Below are 23,461 nucleotides of genomic sequence, written 5' to 3' on the forward strand. Positions count from 1 at the left end.
CCATTTGATCCGGCCAGCTGACTGTTTAGTTTGCAGCACCCATGGACTTATATTACTATACAGAATGATCCAATTGCATGTGGCAAGTGAACAAAAACGATAAAGCTCCATTCAGCCCTGGTTCACACTGGGTAAGATTTGGAACAATTTGAGATGCGATTTGACATGTCAAATCGCATCTCAAATCGGCGGCAATTGTCGGCAATGGCACTGTCCTAATCAGTGCGACGCAGCATCTGCGATTTCAAAAAGTAGTTCCTGTACTACTTTTTGGGATTTCGGGCCGCGATTTACATTAAATTGCGGCCGAAATCGCGGCAAAATCGCAGCCGCGAAATTGCGGTAAAATCGCGCATTTTACCGCGATTTTGAATTCACAGCAGTGTGAACCTAGGCTTAAGGCAATTTCACACATCCAAACACAGGAAAACATATCTGATTTAAAGATAAAAAGAAGGGAAGCAAAAACGTGACATTTCATGTTTAAGACCGTATGCTACACTGTTACAAAAACAGTCATCCAACATTTTTATCTCGCAACATGTTACATGATTAAGGGCCCTTTCAGACAGCACTGAGTGGGAGGTTCCTGCATTCCTATGGACCGCTGGATGTGAATGGACTGTCTGTTTACATTCGCCTCCCTCCCAGTCCAAACAGGCCCACTAAAAATAAAATAGGACTACCGAGTCCTCTTCTGTTCAGGTAGGCCAGATCAGAGAGAGCCGGGTGTAAACAGAGTTTTGGACATCACCATTTACTCCCAGCTGCCAATACAGCAAAGAGACAGAGCGGAGACGGACCTGTCATCCGCCCCGCTCTGATCAGCAGGGGCATAAAAGGGCCCTAAGGCTGGGTTCACATCTGTGCAGGGCACTTTAGGTGCATTAGCATTGAACTTTATATAATGTGCTTTTTGACGAAAGCACATGAAAGATGCAGCAATCAGGATTTTTTTTTTTTTTTACTGCCCCGCACCTAATGTGCATGTACAGGGGTGAACAGGCCCTAAATGACAAAAATAAAAATGCAAGTGAATACAATAGTTTTGTGCCCATTTGGCATTGCTCTGCCAGTTAAAAATATTAAAACTTTCCATACATTGTTTTATCAAATGTGATCATGATTTAGGAAATACTTGAATGTTTCAATAGTAAGAATTAAAGGGAAGTGTAAAACAAGGGCATAGAAGTGCAGGCACTTAGGTGGTATTTCATACTTCAAGTCTTTTCCCTGGGACTCTAGACCACTCCCAAAAATCCAAAACAATCAGCATGCAAATACAGACTTTCTAAAAGTCATAGGCAGGTCCCCTTTTCAACTTGTTTTAAATACCATGGCTTTGCATTGAGAAATGGGGGCTGGTCAAATTGATATTGCACAATACGTTTGGGAACCTCCAGAAGCATTCTGGAGGAAAGGGGGTGGCAGTGGTCATGCAATTGCTCAGTTCTCGGTATAAATGGTGTGTACTTGTCATGTCTGCATTTTATGCCCATGCTGTTTTACACATTTCTCTAGTGACAGTTTTGCTAAAAGGGTTGATTTGATGTAATAATTGTATTTGAGAAATGTTTATGATATATGCCATCATCCTGATGCCAGCATGAAGGCACTATGCAGGTTTTAACAGGGTATAATTTGCTGCATGTTACATGGAAAAAACTTGTACTTGGTATGGTTTATGAAGCATATTATGAACTGTGATATAGCCGAATAAAAATCTATCCGCATGGAGAGGTTTCAGATTTTAAAAGACCAGCATCTGCTATGAAGCAGATGCCTTTCACAGGCATTGAATGCTACTCCACATAATCACTATAGATGCTAATAATTTAATTAAAAGTCTAGCACAACACCCCTCACATTGATGAATGCTCAAGAGGCTCCGATCTATATCCTGTACATTCTAGGGATAAAAAAAGCAAGATTTAACAATACAAAGTTAAACAACCCTAGATCTTTAGAAATAAACTCTGCTCTAAAGACAGTTTGAAGGATGGTGCCATTTCCCTGCCATGCAGACACACATGGGAGCCATATGCCAAGTTCCTATAGGAGGACCTACTGGTCACACTGTAAGTCTTCTGGTGCTACTCTTACAAGATGATAAAAAACACAGCTAAGAACCAGTCTACATATTTAAAAACACCCCCCACCCCCCAAAAATAAAATAAAAAAAGCCAGGAATTTTTATAGTGCTAGTGGTGTCAGGGTATGATTATCTGCATGTTGCTCTCCTCTGTACTGGTTGGAGCCTGAGGTGGAAAAAAGAGATCAGGAATTCCTGCATCACTCGGCTTGTTGCCGTTTTGTACTCCACTCTGTGGCTTACTCCTCTGGGTGTAGAAAAGGATGTATGCTTGTGTCCTGCACACCTCCTCAACAGAGCACATGTTCAGTTTGGAGTCATTACAATGAACCCAGAACCCTACAAAAAAAAAAGAAAAACAAAAAAAAAGAGAACACAGCTTAGTTCATTCACTGCATTTGACACAATCACAATTTAAAATGTGATTTTATTTATAAAAATGCACTATGTGCAGATTAATCAACTGGTACATGTTTGCATATATTGACAGAGCTGAAGAGAAAGTAATCTAGACAGTGAGGGATAACAGAGTAGTTGGGTCTGCTGTTCTAAAGTAGCAGAATCCTTCAGAAGCAAAATAGAGAAAGTTACAAATTTCTCCTTGTACTATGCAGGGGGAAGGACTGAAACATGCATGTGTTGTGGATTATGTGTTGTGAGCAACTGGTCATTGCTAGGAATCATCATGCGCCTTGAGCAGCTGGTTTGGGCCTAGATGTACCACGTACTGAGAGAGCAGCTGCTTTGGGATGCTCACTCTTTTTGGTTCTATTCCATGTCAAAAGGACTTGTATTTTTGCCCATTCAGTTCAAGATTCAAGATTTCCATAGCCTGTCTAGCAGGTAAGGGGCTTTCCTGGACCTCCCCATGTCAGCTTACAATGGGTCAGCTCTGCCCTCTTTGACCCCTCCAGGAACACCTTTTTCTGCCTATACCAACGGAAATGGGATCTGCTGTTGGTTTTCCCAATGGGGACAAAAAAGGGGATGGCAGCATCATCTAGAGTTGTGTCTTCCTGGGTTGTTAAGACCGTACAAGATGCTGTGGGGGGGGGGGGGGATCCAGAGGGGGAGGAAGGTATGGCAGCATCCTGGGTGGTGTATGCAAAACTCACCCCTGAATTAGCTTGCAGAGAAGAAAGCTGGAGCGCACCAAACAACTTTATTGGACATTACAGTCTGAATGTCACTCGGGCCTCCTGAGGAAACATTTAGCTCTACGGTTATTACAGCGGCTGTTGCCCATTAAATAATTTTGAGTAGCATTGCATTTGAAGAAGTTTGGCTTATTTTGTATTCCCCACCCCCCTCCTTCTTACTATTGCTTGGTACATCCAATGGTAGGCTGACATGGGGGGGTCCAGGAATTAGGAAAATTGTTGTCCATACTTACTGTAATTTTCCTTTCCTGGATCCTCCCCATGTCAGCCGAGGATTCCCACCTGGTTTGTCTGTCGCAAGGTGGGTATTTTGAACACTGGTATAGGTAGTCAGCCGCCCTTTATGGGCTAGGAAAAAGGTGGTCCTGGAGGGGTCAGAGAGGGCGGAGCTGACTCATGGTAGCCTGACATGGGGAGCAAAGGAAAATTACGGTAAGTGTGGACAACATTTTTTGCTGCAGTTCACCTTCATTTGAAGGTCTTCTCACCACCCCCACCATGTGACTGGACAGTGAACGGAGAAGCAACACACTAATAAGCTCTTCACTTTGTCACTCTGCTCTTTCTTCCTATCAGTATGCTCTTTGCACTGCAGTATGTGTGACTGGCTCCTTGTGTGACTTCTGCCTCTGAGCTCTGCTGTATAGACTGTACAGTAAGACTGCAAGAGACTCGTAGCAAGTACATCAAAATTAGGAATTTACATGGCCTGCATCTTAAAATTAAATTGATGTATTGACCCTTTCGCCACCAGGTCCGCAAGTCGTACAGACCCAATGGCAGGGGAGGGGGGGCATTGCACACAATCACTCCTGCCTGTCAGGTGAAAGCATTTGGGCGGTGCCGCTGCCACCCAATTGCTCTCACACACCCCCAGTACCGGTGCCCCCTGAGCATGCTTGCTCCCGCCATGCTTACTGGGCTCTGGGCTTGGGACAGTCATAGCGGGTGCCGGCAAGTGGAGGGGAAGGAGAAGAGCAGCTACACGTCCGCTCTCTTCCCCTTCTTACAGTGACATCTGACGTCACTTCCAGGTCACGTTCTCGGTGTCCCCGGTTCGCTTTGCTGGTGTAGGACGTTTTGCAATGCGATCTGCATTGCAAAACATTCAGTAAAATACAGGGAAGATATTGGGGGGGTCTTTTAGATCCTGCATATCTCAATAAAGAGAACCTGTCCCCAAAAAATCATCACATAGGGAACTGTTTGTCAACCTCAAATCAACCCTTGTGTTAACAAAAGGTGCATTTATTTTTTTATTAAAGGGCACATTACATACGGGGAAGTTTTTTTCCTATTGAATCTAGGTAGTTTGCAATTGAACTTACGTTGTGTCTAATATTGCCAAATGCAGTAAAGGGCTGCTTATTGAATGTGGTTTTGTACAAACATGTAGAGCAGGGATGTCCACCCCCTTGACCTTAGATTTGTCTAGGGCAACACATAAAATACACTAACAATAAAGATAGCAGATTAGAAGAAAAGGTCGGGCAGTTCACAAGTTAACAATCACCGATATACTGTAGATAGATAATGTAGCTGAGTAATAAAACTTCATTTTTTTTTATAATATTTTTTATTAGAAAAAAAGACGACAACATAAAAACGAGTGCGATATTTGATACGGTTTTTGATAAACGAAAAGCATCAATAGCTGGTTCTATGGATATAGTAATAATCCTCAATGAATTGTCAAGATGCACATCAGATATTGTGGTTCTACTTTTGCCCATTGTGCGTTTATCCTTTAAAAATAGTTTCTCACAAATATAGGCGTTTCCAAAAACTGAAGAATTAAACTGTTAAAAACTTACCACCCTCTGTGTTGTAGCAATATGCTGTGTAGTGGCCAGAACCAAATCCTTTACCATGATGCATCACCACTGCAGAAAGGTCATAAAGATAAGTCCCAGGATCTGAGGGAGACAGTGCACCTCTACAATATGGCTCCATGTTAAGAATTTGGTCAAAAAACACATGAACTCCAATTTTCTCACGGTGATTACGGCCAGACCACCTATATATGGAGAAACACTATTTTAATGTAATTTATAGTATTTTGATAATTTTACAGATAAAGAAATCAACGATGGAAATAATCTTATCAATGTGTGTTCATAAAAACATTGTATTTATGTATAGTTTGCAACTATAGATATACACAAAGACAGCTACAGTATATGTACATATTATATTCGACTTTTAATATCATGAATTTAATTGTTGACACTTTAGCGCAAGAAAAGCTCAAGAATCACATCCCCTAAAATTCTATGCATGTCTTCACACTGGTCCCTTGCTCTTTCGTTGTGGTGTTAAAAATGTAGCTTGCTGCATTTTTGTCTGGAAAAAAAAAAAAAAAAAAAACACACACACACACACACACACACACACAACAAAACTCCCTATAGAAATGCCAAAACACAATTTTTGCAGCCAAAATTTTGGTGCATCTCTAACAAGAAGGTTTTGCTGTAACCGATATACATGAACAGACCAAAGTTAGATTTTTTTTCTAAGATACTTAGAGCCCTTTCACACTCACAGCATCCTGGCGCCGGCGGTAAAGCGCAGCTATTTTTAGCGGGACTTTACTATTGTTTCAGTGGCCCTTTTCGGCCGCTAGCGGGGCACTTTTAAAAAGGGTTAAAAACACCTTTGTAGAGGCGCTGCCCATTGATGGTGTATACACCACTCCTAAAGCGCCTCAAAAGAAGCTGCTTGCAGGACTTTTGACATCCTGCCAGCGCACCGCTCCAGTGTGAAAGCCCTCAGGTTTTTCGCATTGGAGTGACAGGAGAGGCGCTTTGCAGGCATGATTTTTAGCGATATAGCACCTGTAAAGCGTCTCAGTGTAAATGGGGTCTTACTGATTTTCTTTTTTTAAAGATTAGAAGCCTATAATGGTTACTCATTAGATAGATTGTTAGGCTTCTGTAGAAGGGCATATAAAGGTGATTCAACATTTCATACGTACAACCGTATTGGTGATTGAACAGGTAAATCCAATGCGCTGGTTAGATAAATACCATCTATTGTACTGTATTCATGCTTTTTCATGGTGTACATTTTATTTATTCAATGCAGCTCATCAGGGGCACCTTTATAGTGAAACATGGTTTCTGCAGACCCATACTACTATTGCTTTAACAATCAATATAATTCTAGAGCGGAGTTATATGCTCTACCTATAAAATTCACCTGAAGATTATACTCTTCCCTTTTAAAAAAAATCTTTTTGCACCAGTGTCAAAATTAGGATGACAGAGGGGACAGATTATGAAAAAAAAGGCTACATAGAATCACTTTTATCTTCCTAAATACTTGATTGATAGAAACTTATGACAATTACTTATTAGCTTGCGATACACATTACTTAAGTCCAATTTTATTTTAGTTAGTAAAAAAAAAAAAATTGACCAGGAAATCTGCATCTACTGTAGTCAGCCATTTAGAAGAGGACCCCAATGAAGTCTTTGTCCAATGGCAAGTAAAGCTGGCAATCGAATTTGGATTCAGATTTCGATCCACGGGTGGCCACTGCAGTTTGACCGCCCTTTTAGATTAAAGCTGCAGCCTATTGCCTGCAACATGAATGTGTGTATTCTGGAAGGCGGGGGGGGGGGGGGATGTGGGGGCGGGTGTTTGCACGTTAAGTCTTCCGCTGTCAGAACACAACCAGGATATATGCAAGGCCAGTTTACCGGAGGACTTCTCTGCAAGTTTTATCTTGAGCTTTGACAACCAAATATGCACTCCTAATGTTGATTCTTTCAACAAGCTGACTGAATGATTTAAACTAAAACACAGATCTCCTTCTGCTGGCTAATCTACACATACATATATTTAATAGAAAAAATCTGGAAGGGAACAAATCTAGAAAATAGAAAGTCACATCAAAATTTACTTTAAGCTAAACACTACAATATCTAAAAATAACCTATACAATATCTAAAAATGCGCTATTCTTGAACTATACACTTTCTTAGCCCCCTCTTATGCCAACCTCTTTTTGGGGGATGGGAAGAGATCAATCTTTGGGGATGAGTCGCTACTCCACATCTCAAGCTCTCATCCCTGCCCTCTGGTACGCAGTATTTAAGACTTCGGCGAAACTACACAGAGGACGGGGATTTCCACATCCAGGCGGCTGCTTTACGAGAGCGTCTTTTGATCCGGGGGTAAACTCGTACCAACTTGAGAAAGGCTTTTAACAAGGCCTTTGCCCCGGACAAGACAATCTCAACTCTATGGCTTTCCCCAGTTAGAGCGACCTTCAACTGTAAAAATTGTCACAACATTTTCTACCGGTCATAACCAACTACACACCTTATTGTCAGAACATTGGCACCTCTGAACGGATCACCATGTTCTGGGCAAATACACGAGGCCGGTTCCTGAATTGGTCTTCAGGAGAGCCACCACCCTGAGGGGATAAATTTACTAGCAGCCATTATAGGGTTAACCCACGTCCAATGGAGGGTCCTCAGGGCACTTTTCCCTGTGGCCAATTCCCACACTGCCTGTGGATTCAGGGAGGAAACATTTACCCTCCCTAATGGAGAAATCTACTCCCCTGCCCAACATGCCAACTGCGGCACTAGAGGTGTTGTGTACCTAATGGTCTGTGCCTGCAGGGCATTCTATGTAGGCAAGACCATTAGAGAACTACACCAAAGAATGGGTGACCATCTTTATTATTCAACCAATGGCAAGCTCACTACGGTAGACCGCCATATAGCAATTCATCATAGATTTCAACCTGAATCTGTTAAATTCCTAGTATTGGAGGTTATTCTACAAGACCCACGGGGGGGGGGGGGGGGGTGATTGAGATCTGAACCACTCAATGTCCTTATTCCTCCGGGTCTTAATGAAGCACATTCATATATTTTCTACAAATGATTTTCTTTAAATTTTTATCCCCCCCTTCGCTTTCTTTCTTCAACTTTGGTCTTTTTCGGGTTCTTTGCAATCTGTTTTCTCCACATTCAATCATTACATCACTCAGCTCAGTCCTTCCTCGTAGACACGCTTCACGCCACCAACATGAGTGTTACGGACACTCGTTGATTGTTTATCTGCGCGTGCGGAAAGGGAGAGACAGACCCAGTGACGTCAGTGCCAGGCGTCTCTGACCGACTTCGGGGTTGGAGACTTAAAAGGCAGCCCCATGGCCGCCTGTGGTTAGACGGCAAACACCCGGGAGAGACATATACAGACACTGTAAGGTAAGCCCCTATATCGCGACTTGTACACATTGAAACCAGCAATATTGACAGGGAACCGCCATCAGTGCCTTTATACCACAACGGTTCCTGAATATAGCAATGGACCGACTGTCCTTGTCTCCATCCCTGTTTTTATTAGAGATTCACTACAAAGTGACCAGTATTAATCCACTTGGTTCCACCTCCATCGCTGACTTCTTTTGTTTATCTGCCTTTGGGCAGAACCTAAGTCCGTTTTATGTCCCAGGTGTTAGATTTGCTCAAAAATTTTATTGGGTGGTGTACAGGACGCCATGGCTGGGTCCTGGAAGGACGTTATATTTCCCCTCTGTTTGGACTGTGGTGCCTTTAAGGGAACGGAAAGGGTTAACGCACCTGTGTAAGGAAGTAGTTTAAAGCAGACAGGAAGTGCAGGTGAGAGTGAAGGAGTGTAGGAGAGTCTATGCATGGTGAATGGTGGACAAGGAAAGCTGTGGAAGCTATGAAAAGCTGTGAAAGGACTTGGCAGTGTGTTGCCTGAAAGCCTGCTACTGAAGGACTTACCTGCAAGGACTATTTAACTGCGATAGCAGTTCTGAGCTGTACAAGTTGGTGAGACTGTTATTTCCTTTGTTTTTGCTGCTGCTAAGCCATTTAAGTTTAATAAACCTTAGTTTTGATTTAAAAAGCCTGTGTCCTGCGATCAAGCTGGTCCCCCAAACATTACACTGGTGCTCAAATGCGGGCAGGACTGAATAACAGGCATAAGAAGAGGAAAAAAAAAAAAAACGTTTTTTTTTCTGTTGCATTGGACTTTATATTGAACTAACATTTAAAGGGACAGTACATTGAATTTATGTCCTGGGTTAAAGCTGCACAAACATTGAAAGTTGAAGCAATGGAGGAGCTAATTAAACAGCTGACCTTGGCTAACATGCAAGCGCAGACTCGCAATGAGGAAGCTAATCAGCGCTTAGCAGCCCAGCTGGAGGCACAACAAACTTACCACAAAGAGGCGCTGGCTCTGCAGCAAGAAAATACTCGCCTGTTGGCGGCCCAGCAAGCGACGCAGCAAGGGGTTATGCAGGCTCAGGTGACGGCTTTAAAGGAAGCAGTGCAGCAGCTGTCTCAGGTTCGGGAACAAGCGGCTGTTGCCCCTGGCAACCAGGTGACTGTGAGGGCAAGCCATTTTCTACAGAAGTTGTCCCTGAGCGATGATGTAGAGGCATTTCTTGCTACGTTTGAGAGGACAGCGGAGAGAGAAGGATGGTCTCAGGACCAATGGGCCGGCCTCATTGCTCCTTTTCTCACTGGAGATCCTCAAAAAGCCTACTTTGACCTGCCACCAGATGATGCTAAAGACTATCAAAAGCTAAAGGCAGAAATTCTGGCTCGTCTGGGGGTGACTACGGCCGTTCGGGCCCAACGTGTACACCAATGGAAATATCGTCCAGATCGGCCACCCCGGTCTCAAATGCATGACCTGGTGCAACTAGTAAAAAAATGGCTACAGCCTGAGGTGTTGTCTGGCCCCCAAATTGTGGAGCGGGTCGTGCTGGACCGATACCTGAGGTCCCTGCCAGATGACCTCCAACGGTGGGTCAGCCATGGAGACCCCAAAACAGCAAACCTCCTTGTTGAGATGGTGGAACAATATACAGTGGTGGAGGACCTGCTCGGACCTACCAAGCGCATAGGGCCTAGTCTGCCACGGCCTGTTCGACCAACTGCTGCCCTTCGAAAGGATGTTCCAAGAGACACTCCCGGTACCTTCGCAGCGTTCTGTTCCTGTTCGGAGAGGAGGGGATGTACAATGTTGGCGATGTCATTCCTGGGGTCATACCCGGGCACACTGCCCACTGCAAGAGGAGCCCATGGAGTGCGGGGTTCTTCGGAGGGGGTCTTTTTGTGCCCATAAAGTGTGCACCACACACCTCGACCTGGATGAGGAAAAGTTTGAGTGTGAAGTCCAAGTGAACCACCTCCCTGCCCGGGCTTTGTTGGACTCTGGAAGCATGGTAACCCTGGTTCATCCTAGAGTGATTGGGAAGATCGGTCCGGTAAGAAAAACTTTACGGGTGGTGTGCATTCACGGGGACACTAGAGAGTACCCGCTCATTACGTTGTCTATCGCCTCAGCATGTGGCACTGTTACTCAAGAGGTGGGGGTGGTAAAGAACTTGGTGCATGATGTTATAATAGGACGGGACTGTCCATTGTTTACAAAACTGTGGGAACAAGGAGAACAGTTCAGAGACTGGGGAGAAACTAGCCCCCCTGTTCCTGCTGCTGAGAGGGATAACCCTGAACTGCCAAATGTTAATGTGGACCCAGATGAGGAAAATGCTAATGATTGGGTTAATGGTGATGAAAGTAGTGTTGATACTATTGAGAATGTCAAGATATGTGGTCCACAGACCTATCAAAACCCTAAGGGGGAGGAGCCTTCCCCACTTCGGGCAATGCTGGGGGAAGAGGATGAGGAAGTGGCCTCTACCCCTGCGCTGCCGGATTTGGGTGTTCCCCAGGGGGCATTTGGGACTGCTCAGATGCAGGACCCCACTTTGGCCCATGCACGGGAACAAGTTGTAGTAGTAAATGGGGTTCCCCAAGAGCCAGGTGCGAATGAGAGGTGGCCACACTTTGCAATATATAATGAATTGCTGTATCGGGTTACCAAGGAGAGAGAAAATGTGGTAGAGCAATTGTTGGTACCCCAACAATATAGACGAAAGGTTCTGGACCTGGCCCATAACGATGTGTTAGGGGGACACCTGGGAGTTGAAAAAACGGAGGCACGGATCACCGACCGGTTTTACTGGCCAGGTCTGAAAGCAGAGGTAAAGAGATACTGTACCTCTTGTCCGACCTGTCAGTTGACCGCTCCGGTGACTCATTTTCGGAGCCCTTTGGTCCCTCTGCCCATAATTGAGGTCCCATTCGAGAGGATAGCCATGGATATAGTGGGTCCCTTGGTAAAGTCAGCTCGAGGTCACTCCTACATATTGGTGATTCTTGACTATGCCACCCGATATCCTGAGGCGCTACCCCTGCGGAATACCTCCTCAAAGGCCATTGCCCGGGAATTATTCCAGATGTTTACACGGACTGGTTTCCCCAAGGAAATACTCACAGACCAGGGTACCCCGTTTATGTCAAGGGTTATGGCCGATGTGTGTAAGCTGTTCCGGATTAAACAGCTACGCACATCGGTCTACCATCCCCAAACGGACGGGTTGGTGGAACGCTTTAATAAGACCCTTAAATCTATGCTCAAGAAAGTGGTACAAAGGGATGGGAAAGATTGGGACTGCCTGTTACCAGCTCTCCTGTTTGCTATCCGGGAAGTGCCCCAGGCCTCCACGGGTTTTTCGCCCTTTGAGTTGGTATATGGGCGGAGACCTCGCGGACTTCTTGACGTGGTTAAAGAGGAGTGGGAAAGTGAACCTGTTCAGCATAAGAGTGTCCTGGAATATGTCTCCCAAATGCAGGAAAGGATCCAAACCGTGATGCCGCTAGTCAAAGAGCATTTGCAAAAAGCCCAGGAGGCTCAACGACAGGTCTATAACAGGGCTGCTAAAATAAGGCACTTCCAAGTGGGGGATCGAGTAGCGGTGCTAATTCCCACTGTGGAAAGTAAGTTCTTAGCCAGGTGGCAAGGACCCTTTGAAGTTGTGGAAAAAGTGGGAGAGGTCAATTATAGAGTCCACCAGCCAGGCAAGAGGAAACCGTATCAGATATATCATGTCAACTTGTTAAAGCCCTGGACAGACAGGGAACCGGTGACCTCCCTGGCTAGTGCAAGGCTTGAGCCACAGGTTGGGGTTGAGAGTGTCCAAGTAGCAAATACCCTATCTAAATACCAAAGTCAGCAGGCAAAGGAGTTCTTGCAGAGAAATAAAGAGAAGTTTTCAGACTTGCCGGGGCTAACTAGTATCATAGAGCATGATATTATCACGGAACCTGGAGTCAAAGTTTTTGTCAGGCCCTACCGCATCCCAGAGGCTCAAAGGAAGGCCGTTTCAGAGGAAGTAAAGAAGATGCTGGACCTGGAGATCATTGAGGAATCGCAGAGTGAGTGGTCGAGCCCGATTGTGTTGGTACCAAAGCCCAACGGGACTCTGCGATTCTGCAATGATTTCCGGAAGCTTAATGAAGTTTCACGGTTTGATGCCTACCCCATGCCCCGGGTAGATGAACTTATTGAGAGACTAGGTCCAGCTAGGTATATCACAACGTTAGACCTTACCAAGGGGTATTGGCAAATCCCATTAACTAAGGCTGCTAAAAAGAAAACTGCTTTTTCTACTCCAGAGGGGAGTTTTCAGTACAAAAGAATGCCTTTTGGACTGCAAACTGCTCCAGCCACGTTCCAGCGAGCAATGGATAGGATTTTACGACCTCATCGGGAGTATGCCTCAGTGTACTTGGACGACATAGTCATTTTTAGCAGAGACTGGGAGTCACACTTGCCCAAAGTCCAGGCAGTACTGGACTCTCTCTGGAAAGAGGGGTTTACAATAAACCCTGAAAAATGTGCTTTGGGAATGGAGGAGGTGAAATACCTGGGCTATATTGTGGGTAGAGGGGTGGTGAAACCTCAGGTCAGCAAGGTAGAGGCTATAAAGAGTTGGCCCCGCCCCCTCACAAAAAAGCAGGTACGTGCATTCCTGGGCATGGTGGGATACTACAGGAGGTTCGTACCCAACTTTGCCACATTGGCGGCTCCATTGACCGATCTGACTAAGGGCCGGAAATCGGTCATGGTGGAGTGGAATGCAGACGCTGAGAAGGCTTTTTTGGAGCTCAAGTCAGCACTGTGCCAACACCCTGTCTTGATAGCGCCCAATTTTTCTGAAGAGTTCATTGTCCAGACTGATGCTTCCGATGTAGGATTGGGAGCTGCATTATCACAGGTTGTTCATGGTGAGGAGCACCCAGTAGTCTTCCTCAGTAGGAAGTTGACACCAGCGGAGAAAAACTACGCTATTATTGAAAGAGAGTGTCTGGCCATTAAGTGGGCTCTGGAGTCCCTCAGATATTACCTCTTGGGGAGGAAATTTAGGTTAATTTCTGATCATGCCCCTTTAACGTGGCTGAGGCAAGGTAAAGGGACTAATGCCAGGATTACCAGGTGGTTCCTGGCGCTCCAAGAGTTTAAGTTTATAGTGGAGCATAGGCCCGGGAGACTGCATCAAAATGCAGATGCCCTCTCCCGAGTCCATTGTTTGAGCTCCACTGTTGCCTCCACCTCCTTGGCGTTGGGGCATAGGGGGGGGATATGTACAGGACGCCATGGCTGGGTCCTGGAAGGACGTTATATTTCCCCTCTGTTTGGACTGTGGTGCCTTTAAGGGAACGGAAAGGGTTAACGCACCTGTGTAAGGAAGTAGTTTAAAGCAGACAGGAAGTGCAGGTGAGAGTGAAGGAGTGTAGGAGAGTCTATGCATGGTGAATGGTGGACAAGGAAAGCTGTGGAAGCTATGAAAAGCTGTGAAAGGACTTGGCAGTGTGTTGCCTGAAAGCCTGCTACTGAAGGACTTACCTGCAAGGACTATTTAACTGCGATAGCAGTTCTGAGCTGTACAAGTCGGTGAGACTGTTATTTCCTTTGTTTTTGCTGCTGCTAAGCCATTTAAGTTTAATAAACCTTAGTTTTGATTTAAAAAGCCTGTGTCCTGCGATCAAGCTGGTCCCCCAAACATTACAGTGGGTTATTGCAAACAATATTACAGGCACACAATTGTCCATTCCATCCCAGCACTCATCACCCCACTCCACCAAGTTATTTTCTACCCTCTCCCACCCCCCCACCTTTCTTTCCTCCCCATTTCCCCCCCCTCTTCCCCCTATCCTTTCTCTCTCCCCCTCCCCCCCCTTTTCTTCCTTATCGAAATCCCCCCCCCTTTCCTTTACCCCCTCTCCCCCCCCCTTGGGTGATTCTGCTGTCCTTATGTGCTTGTTCTTTGGTTGCACCCACCATCACAAAACTTAATTTTTTTTTATTATATATCATTGAAGTCCGTCTAATTATAGCCTTCTGTGCTCATCCCCGGGTGGAACACCTGTACAGGATGTCTCTATTGTCGTCTGACACCCTTTTGGACCGCCATCAGTTAGTTGCGCTGGCTCTCCAATACTCCAAAAATTAACTGTCATACTGTTAGCTCTGCTACAACAATGTTTTGTTAACTGTTTTTCGACATTGCAATGAGATTGTATTTCTTGTTTTCGGTTGACTCCTCCTGAAAAGTGACACTTGTAGTGAAACATGTAGAGGATTAGAGGGGTTCTATGCTTCCTAAATGAGTACACTGGTTAAACATTAATTTTTTTATTCTTTTTTTTTAATCACAAGGGACAGTATCTACATTCATTGAGAAGTGTCCCTTGTGCTGGTTGGGCACCTTTCTACCCACTCCTCAATTCGGAGGTGGTTTACTATAGCTTCCATCAATGAATATTGCTCTATGAATGAAAGACATGTGATTGAATGAAAGCTCTTCATTCATAAACCTCTTTTCATTGATAAAAGCAAACCTACAGCTTTTATGAATGGAGGTTGATAGAAAGGCACAGTCGGCACCGTTGACAAGTGCTAATGACAGGTCCAGTGGCTGTATTAACCTCCAGCAGCACTGGGAAATTACAGCTGGGGCTGTATGTGAGGTGTGGGCAGAGGACCAAAGATTTAAACGAAGACATCAACCACCAGTATTAAGGGACACTTCTCATCACTCTAAAGGATTTTGTATTTCTCTGTTCTGGGTGTGGTGGGGTTTGGTCCAATCCCTAGCTGGAGATTTACCGCTGTCCCACAATCTGTCAGGTAAATCTACCCCCAGTAAAGTCATAACATGCAGAGAGTTTGGCTGAAATATCAGACTGCTTCTCCCCCCCCCCCCCCCCACCTCTTGTTTCACAATATTCCCATGAAAAGCAACAAATTTTTTTTCATGCTAGCTTTTGCAACATGGTGTAAGGAGCAGTTAAAGGGTACATTCATTTTTTTTGGGGGGGGGGGAATAGCAAATAAAAAAATAACATAATATAGTATACAATTGCTACACAAGTCATATTGTATTTGAATGTTCTGAAAAAATGGATACCTCTAAACAAGGTGGGATTTTTCGGGCAACTATAGATAGTAGTGACAACTAGGTCATAAAAATATAAATGTATTACAAAATGTCAATAGGCATAAATGGTTCACAATAAACATATCAAATATTCAGATAAAATTGTCAGACTGGAAAAGATACTGCTATAGATCATCAAATACCCCAGGACAAAGCTAAGGGTATGGATGGTCGTTTCCATACCCTTAGCTTTGTCCTGGGGTATTTGATGATCTATAGCAGTATCTTTTCCAGTCTGACAATTTTATCTGAATATTTGATATGTTTATTGTGAACCATTTATGCCTATTGACATTTTGTAATACATTTATATTTTTATGACCTAGTTGTCACTACTATCTATAGTTGCCCGAAAAATCCCACCTTGTTTAGAGGTATCCATTTTTTCATTGATTTAGGGATGTTGGCAACATCATGCCCGTACACATGAGCCAAATCTTTTCGTATTTGAATGTTCTAAAAAAAACAAAAATCACATTTTCTGTTCAATCTGCACCTCTTTAATTTTCTGCAAAATGCAAATCAATATGGCAACCCAGAGGTGTTCTGTACACAGAACGCCCCCCAGTAATGTCATTTCCTGCTTGTGCGACTCACGTCCTGATTTCCCCCAGAAGTCATATTTTGGGCATTCCATATGCGTTTATGGAATGATTGTATGATATATACATTATTTCTCACATTTTAGCCATTAGATCCAAAAAATTCTAAAGTATCTTTTTATGTTTTGGAAGGACTACCTAATGTTAAGATAAGATAGAGAAAAAAACTTTTCAATGCATATTTTGTATTTTATTCTTACCAAAGTATTTTGTTTCAACAATAACGATATAAATTAACAAATTCAGAACAGTAAAAGATTGCATGGTAACAACACATACCCATATGACTTTATCATTTTTATTTCCACACAAATAGAGCTTTCTTTTGGTGGCTTTTAATTGCCACTGGGGTTTTTTTTTTTTTGCAAAAAAAAAAATGAAAAAAGACCAAGAATTGTTAAAAAATAAAAAAAAGTTTCGGTTATAAAAATGTGCAAATAAATATTTTTTCTCCTTCACTGATGTGCGCTGATGAGGCTACACTGATAGCTGGCAATGATGGGCATGGGGGGGGGGGGGGTCTAATTAATCTATAATGCCATTTGTAATATGCAGCATAAAGGGGGTTACAGTATTGCCATTGGTCACTGTTGCATAGTTGGATTAGTGACCTAGTGACCAGTGGTAGTTAATTAAGCCCTTTGTGCTGCATTAATGGCAGTGGTGTCCGTGTTTATTAACCCCTTTATGCTGCATATTACAAATAGCATTATAGATTAATTAACCCCCTCCCCCCCAAAAAAACACTTCAGTAACATCACACATTTAAGACAAGACAAAGCAGTGCAGCATTTTTATCAGCCTCACTCACTTTGTCACAGTAGTGGAAGCTCCCCGCAGATCGAATCGGCAGCACTCCTCCTCTTCCATCTGCCCCCTGGCCTCTTACTGACGTCACGCCGGGTGGGGCCTAGGAAGCTCCTGTCAGGCTGGACAGAGATCCCTGACAGGGAAGTGACAGTGTACCACTCGATTGCCCCTCTGCTCCTGACCCAGTCCACCCCTGCTATCCGAGTACAAAACCGTGACAGACTTGGTCCAGGGAGAGTGTCCTTAGTATGGGGACTTTGGGTCACCCTAAATTAGACTGTATAGATTGCAGTAAATATACATCTAGACTGGTGGGCACGATTACTGGGCTGTGCTTAGGGCATCAGTTGCTCCCAATTCTGGTCCTGGTAAGGGAGGCCATAGACGGTGCAGAGTTTTTTCCTGCAATATTGATACCTTAACCACTTCAGCCCCGAACCATTTTGCTGGTCAATGACCAGGCCACTTTTTGCAATTTGGCACTGCGTCGCTTTAACTGTCAATTGCGCGATCGTGCGACGTGGCTCCCAAACAACATTGGCATCCTTTTTTTCCCACAGATAGAGCTTTCTTTTGTTGGTATTTGATCACCTCTGCGGTTTTTATTTTTTGCGCTATAAACAAAAATAGAGCGACAATTAAAAAAAAAAAAAAAGAAGAATTCCTCGGGTTTAGGCCGATACGTATTCTTCTACATATTTTTCGTAATTAGGAAAACAAAACAAAAAAAAAACGCAATAAAAGCATTTGATTGGTTTGCTCAAAAGTTATAGCATCTACAAACTAGGGGATAGTTTTATGGCATTTTTATTAATATTTTTTTTTTACTAGTTATGGCGGCGATCAGCGATTTTTATCGGTACTGCGACCTTATGGCGGACACTTTTGGGACCATTGGCATTTTTATAGCGATCAGTGCTATAAAAATGCATTGATTACTGCAAAAATGCCACTGGCAGAGAAGGGGCTAACACTAGGGTGCGAGGAAGGGGTTAATTATGTTCTCTAGGTGTGTTCTAGCAGCGCTATACCGTCGGATTTGTCGCAGGTTTCGGTGCGGTATTACCCCACCACTAGCGGCCGATAAAGGGTTAATGCAGAGGCGCATTGCGGGCGGTATTGCCATGGTTTCCCATTGTTTTAAATGAGAAGGAGCGCTGCTCCTCTCACCGCTCCAAAGATGCTGCTGGCAGGAGATTTTTTTCTCTCCCGCCAGCGCATCGCCTCAGTGTGAAAGGCCTCTGGCTTTCACATTGAGTATGCAGTGCAGGAGTTTTTCAGTTGGTATAGCAGTGCTATTTATAGCACTGTACCGCCTGAAAAACTCCTCAGTGTGAAATGGGTCTAACTGAAGGGGGGCTGGGACTGACTAGGGGAAATGACAGGTCGGCAAGTGGTTAAGGAGGGCGGTGAAGCAGCAGTAAAAAAAGTGTGGAGGTGCAGCTATGTAAAGGATGCTGGATATGCACTAGGATGAAGGGAATGCCCCTAATCACACTTTCATATTCTCTAACCTCCCTCTATCACTCACATTCACACTCTTCCATTCCTGTAACCTCTAGGGGGTTCCAATGTCTAGGGGTACTAATACATCCCAGACACCCTTTGAATTTCTCATGTTTTCCACTTTTCTCCCCATCCCTACACCCTTGGGGGAAAAAATCTGCTGGATGTGAGATGGAATACTCATAGCAAACCAAATTGAAGAGCTGACAATATCTGATATGTACGGTAACCACGGCTAAGAGAAAAAACATCTGTAGCTGTGGTTACTTAAAGAGGAGGTTCACTCTAGAAAAAAAAAAAAAGCAGCCGACGTCTAATAAAAGTACACTTACCTGACCAGGGATTCAGTGCTGTCCATGCGGGCGCAGTGCTTTGTGAATGGTCCCGTAGTCTTCTGGGGCCTATGACATGCCCCACAAGACTGCGGGGAGGCAGGGGGGAAGAGGGGAACTTCTGCTCAGATCACCTAAAGTGGTGTACCTGTCAGAACTAGGTACACCCCCCCCCCCAAATAAAAACATGCGAGGAGGACTTAAAGTCTAACTTCCCCTTTTGGGTGGAGTTCTGTTTTAAACTGCTGAAGACATACATTTAGCAAAAACCACACTGCTTTTAGCTCCAAATCTAAATAAATATGTGATTTTTTAGTATGGATTGGTTAGTATGGATACATTGCGAACAATGTCTGGCTGGTTAGTAACCAAACTTTCGTTAGCTTGGATTAGTGAAAAGGTAATCTCTGGTGGTGGATATTACCGTATTTACCAGCGTATAACACGCCTAACTTTAAGAGGGAAGTTTTAGGAAAAAACTTTCCACTGCCCCCTGCGTATAACACGCAGTCACAGTTCACCCTCTATTTTCAGGGTAAAAAAGTGAGTGTTATACGCCAATAAATACAGTGGGCCAGATTCTCATAGATACCGCGTTGGCGTAGTGTAAGCCATTTACACTATGCCGCCTCAAATTACTTGAGCAAGTGGCGTATTCGCAAAGCACTTGCTCCGTAATTTGCGGCGGCGTAGTGTAAATGGCCCGGCGTATGGCCGCGTAATTCAAAGGGGGTGGCTTGTATTCAAATTAAGCGCGCCCCCACGCCGATCGAACTGCGCATGCACCGGGGAAAAAAAAAAGCCTAGTGCGCATGCTCCAGCTCACAACGGAAAACGTCAATGACGCCGACGTGAGCGTCATTGACGTAAAGTCGTATTCGCGAACGACTTAGTAAAACGACGTAACCAAAGGAAAAAGACGACGCGGACCCGACGCCATGCTTAACATGGCATACGGCGGACTGGCGTAAGGTTACTCCTCATATAGCAGGGGTAACATTACGCTTACGGAAACGACGCGGCACAAATTCGTTCGGGAATCGGCGTATCAGGCTCATTTGCATAGTCAAATGAGAACTGAACGTAAGCGCCACCTAGCGGACGGTGTCGAATTACATCTAAGATCCGACGGTGCAAGTGACTTACACCTGTCGGATCTAGGCCGTATCTATGCGAAAATGATTCTATGAATCATACGCATAGATACCCGGGGCCAAAAACAGAGATACGACGGTATTTCCTGAGATAAACCGTCGAGAATCTGGCCCAGTATTTACAATTTAAAGCAGGAGCGTTCGGACCGAGAACAAAATGAGAGGAGGAGTGGCATAGGAGCTCAGATTGGAGAGGGAAGAAGAGGTGTTAAACCAATTGCCTGAATTGTTTGCCTTTAGAACCTGCCTATGATCATCTTTATAGGCATAAGAATAGATACACTGGAGTTTGACAAAATTGGAATAATATATGCTGCTGAGGGGGTGGAAGGTTTTTTTTTCCCCTTCTTTTCTAAAAATTACCTAGTGGGGGCGTGGCCTGGAGCAGCATGTGAGCAGACGTCTTTGCTAGCAGCTCCGAGATCCCTCTGAACAATCCTGCGCCATCCTGCTAATCTGTCCTCTAAAACTGACTACTAACCTTGCAATTTCCTTGGGGAAGCCCCTGGGATACTTTTCAGAGGATTCTGGTGGATGGGAAGGCGCAAAAAGCAGCCCGCGGCCAGGATGAACATCACCACGCGCTCCGGCCATGATGGCCGCCGCAGCGCTGCACCGCTCTCCTCATTGGCATCCACGCCGGAGCTTTTTGCAGAGGACCCTGAGACGTCTCCCCCACCCTCTCCCGGGACCTCCACTACACCAGCGCTGCCTGCTCCTGGATCACCCAGCGAGGATGGCCTGGAGGACGGCCCGGAACCGGAGCCCACGCTGTTGGAGGTCCTCAAACTCATGAAGGTAAATCACTCTGACACTATGGGGAAGATGGAAGAGCTAAAGCTGGACATTACTATAATGCGCCAGGACATGCATAAGATGAGGGACCGGGTGACAGAGACGGAGCGCCGCATTAGTGACCTGGAAGACACTGTAGGCCCAATCCTTCCTAACATTAAGGCCCAGCATACAAAACTCCGGTCATTAGAGGACAAAATGGACGATTTTGAGAATCGCTTGCGCAGAAATAACCTGCGCTTGGTGGGCCTTCCTGAACGGGTCGAGGGATCCGACCCGGTTGCTTTCCTGGAGAGTTGGTTCACCCAGGAATTTGGGAAAGACTGCCTGTCCCCCTGCTTTGTTCTGGAGCGGGCCCATAGAGTGCCTGGCAGGCCGCTGCCTGCTGGAGGCCCCCCTCGCACCATGATCATGCGCCTCCTTAACTATAGGGACAGGGACTCTATCCTGCGAGCTGCCCGAATCAAAGGGAGCCTGAAGATCAACAACGCATCGGTGTCCCTCTTCCCCGATTACTCCCCTGCTGTCCGTGCCTCCAGAGCCAAGTACCAACATGTCAAGCAGAAGCTGAGGGAGAAGACCATGCAGTATTCCATGTTATTTCCAGCGACGCTGAGAGTAGTGCACCAGGGTCAGGTGCATTTCTTCCAAACCCCAGCCAACGCTTTGTCCTGGTTCGAATCCCTGCATCAGCCTGGCCGTGTGTCTGACAGGGCACCCGACACCTGATTCTTCTACCTATCTGTTTTATTTTTCACCTTTTTTTGAGGTTCCCAGGGGTTTTCTCTACCTTTTTTTTGGTTCTTTTCTTTTTGTTTGTTTTTTTGAGGGGGGCACCCCGCTCCACTGGAGAGCTCCTGGGACACAAGGTTTCAGATAATTGCTGTGGCAAGAGGACACAGATCTCAAAGGCAAATTGTGCTGCTACTACTTGCTAATAACTGTTCTGTTTTCTTACATTGCATTAGCTACTATGCTAATTGACTGTTACTATTGAGTTTGCTGGCTTGTCTGCGGAAGGCCATGTTCCTAGCATTTACATGCAGTTCGGGGGTAAAGCCAGCCCCTTGTTTCTGGGGTCTGGCAGGGGTTATGTGTGTTGGGCTGTTGCCCATACTGTGTATGCTTGGGGGCGTGTTTGCAGTGTTGTATGAGGTGATGAGTGTGGTGTGTCTGTGTGTGAGTGTTCCTGGCCCTCTCTCTACCCCCCCATATGCCTTGATTGGGAAATTGCTGATTGATTTGCTTATGTGCTATGTTATTTTCAATGCTTTAACATGTCGGTGATAAGATGTATCTCATGAAATGTCAGGGGGTTAAACTCAAAATTCAAGAGAGCCTTATTGTTTGACTTCCTCAAGGTGCACAACCCCCATTTACTATGTCTGCAGGAAACGCATCTACTGGGGTCAAAGGTAATGGCACTGAAAAAATGTTGGGTCATGCACGGGTATCACTCCACCTACTCTAGTTATGCACGGGGGGTGTCCGTTTTGGTAAGGAAGGGCCTCCCATTTTCCTGTGAGAGGGTGGTGTCGGACCCCAAGGGTCGGTATGTCTTTCTTCAATGCACGGTGCATGCCACACCGCTGTTGTTGGTAGTGGTGTATGCTCCCCCCCCTGTCACGGCAGATCTTTTTACAGACCTGAGTGTACAATTAGCCACCCTCCCGGTGAGGGCTACTCTTATAGTGGGGGACTTCAACTCGGTGCTCGACCCGGCTCGGGACCGCTTGAGGCCCATCCAGTATGACTCTAAGCTGTTTAGCCAGGGGTGCTCCACCTTTGGCTATGTGGATCTATGGAGGCTCAGTCATCCTGGGACCCGGGAATATACATGTCAGTCCCGTACGTACCGTACTCTTTCCAGGTTGGATTATGCATTGGGGACCCCTGACTTGCTTCCCAATATACGGACAGTTTCCCATTTACCCCAGACACTGTCAGATCATTCTGCCCTTTCTATAGAGATGGTGATGGGACACAGGCCCTCCTTTCGGGTGTGGCGGCTCAATCCTCTCTGGGTCTCCACTCCTGAGTTCCAGGAGCCGGTCCGGCAAGAAATGTCCCACTATTGGGGGGATAATGCTGGTACGGCTTCCTTTGGCCCCACATGGGATGCTTTTAAGGCATCAGTGCGGGGTTCATATATTTCTAATATTGCCCAGCACAGAAGGTCCTCCCGGGCTACCCTTTTGGCCCTGGAATCCTCCCTGGAGAACGCCAGGGCCCAATACTCTGCGCTCCCCACCCCGGATTCCCACAGGGGCCTGGTGGGGGCGCACAGGGCTCTGGACCTTCACAGGGTGGAGGTGACGCGGAAGCAGCAGTTGTATCTGTCGGCCAGGCTACTGGAGCACAGTGGTAAGAATGGTAGGATGCTGGCTTATCTCTCCCGCACGGAATATGTGGATTGGACGATACCTCAGATTCGTTTGTTGGATGGCTCTGTCACTTCGGACCCCTTAGTTATAAACCAAACCTTTCAGACCTTCTATGAGAACCTATATACCGCCCCGCCCCCCCCGGACGAGGTGGATACATTGGGATTCCTTGAATCTCTCCAATTCCCGATCCTGGAAGAATCACACGTAGCAATTCTGGACAAACCCCTTACTGTAGAGGAGGTCACTGAAGCTATTTTTTCACTCCCCCCCCCAA

At 45.5% G+C, this 23,461-nt stretch overlaps 1 protein-coding gene across 2 annotated transcripts in view; it reads right to left on the reverse strand.

The window, feature by feature from the left end:
- Positions 1–466: 466 nt before the first annotated feature.
- Positions 467–23,461, reverse strand: part of USP49 (ubiquitin specific peptidase 49) — a 106,769-nt gene continuing 83,774 nt past the window's right edge. Inside the window, exons 7-8 of one of the 2 annotated variants that reach the window (XM_040337693.1) lie at positions 5,067–5,269; positions 467–2,431 (exon numbers count right to left, since the gene is read on the reverse strand). In XM_040337693.1, coding sequence (XP_040193627.1) covers positions 2,211–2,431; positions 5,067–5,269 — 424 coding nt within the window. In that variant the 3' untranslated portion in view covers positions 467–2,210. Of the gene's footprint in view, positions 2,432–5,066; positions 5,270–23,461 lie in introns of those variants that run through there. The other variant, XM_040337694.1, reaches the window with a different exon arrangement.

This window comes from Rana temporaria, chromosome 2 (genome assembly GCF_905171775.1).
Source record: "Rana temporaria chromosome 2, aRanTem1.1, whole genome shotgun sequence".
Taxonomy (NCBI): Eukaryota; Metazoa; Chordata; class Amphibia; order Anura; family Ranidae; genus Rana; species Rana temporaria.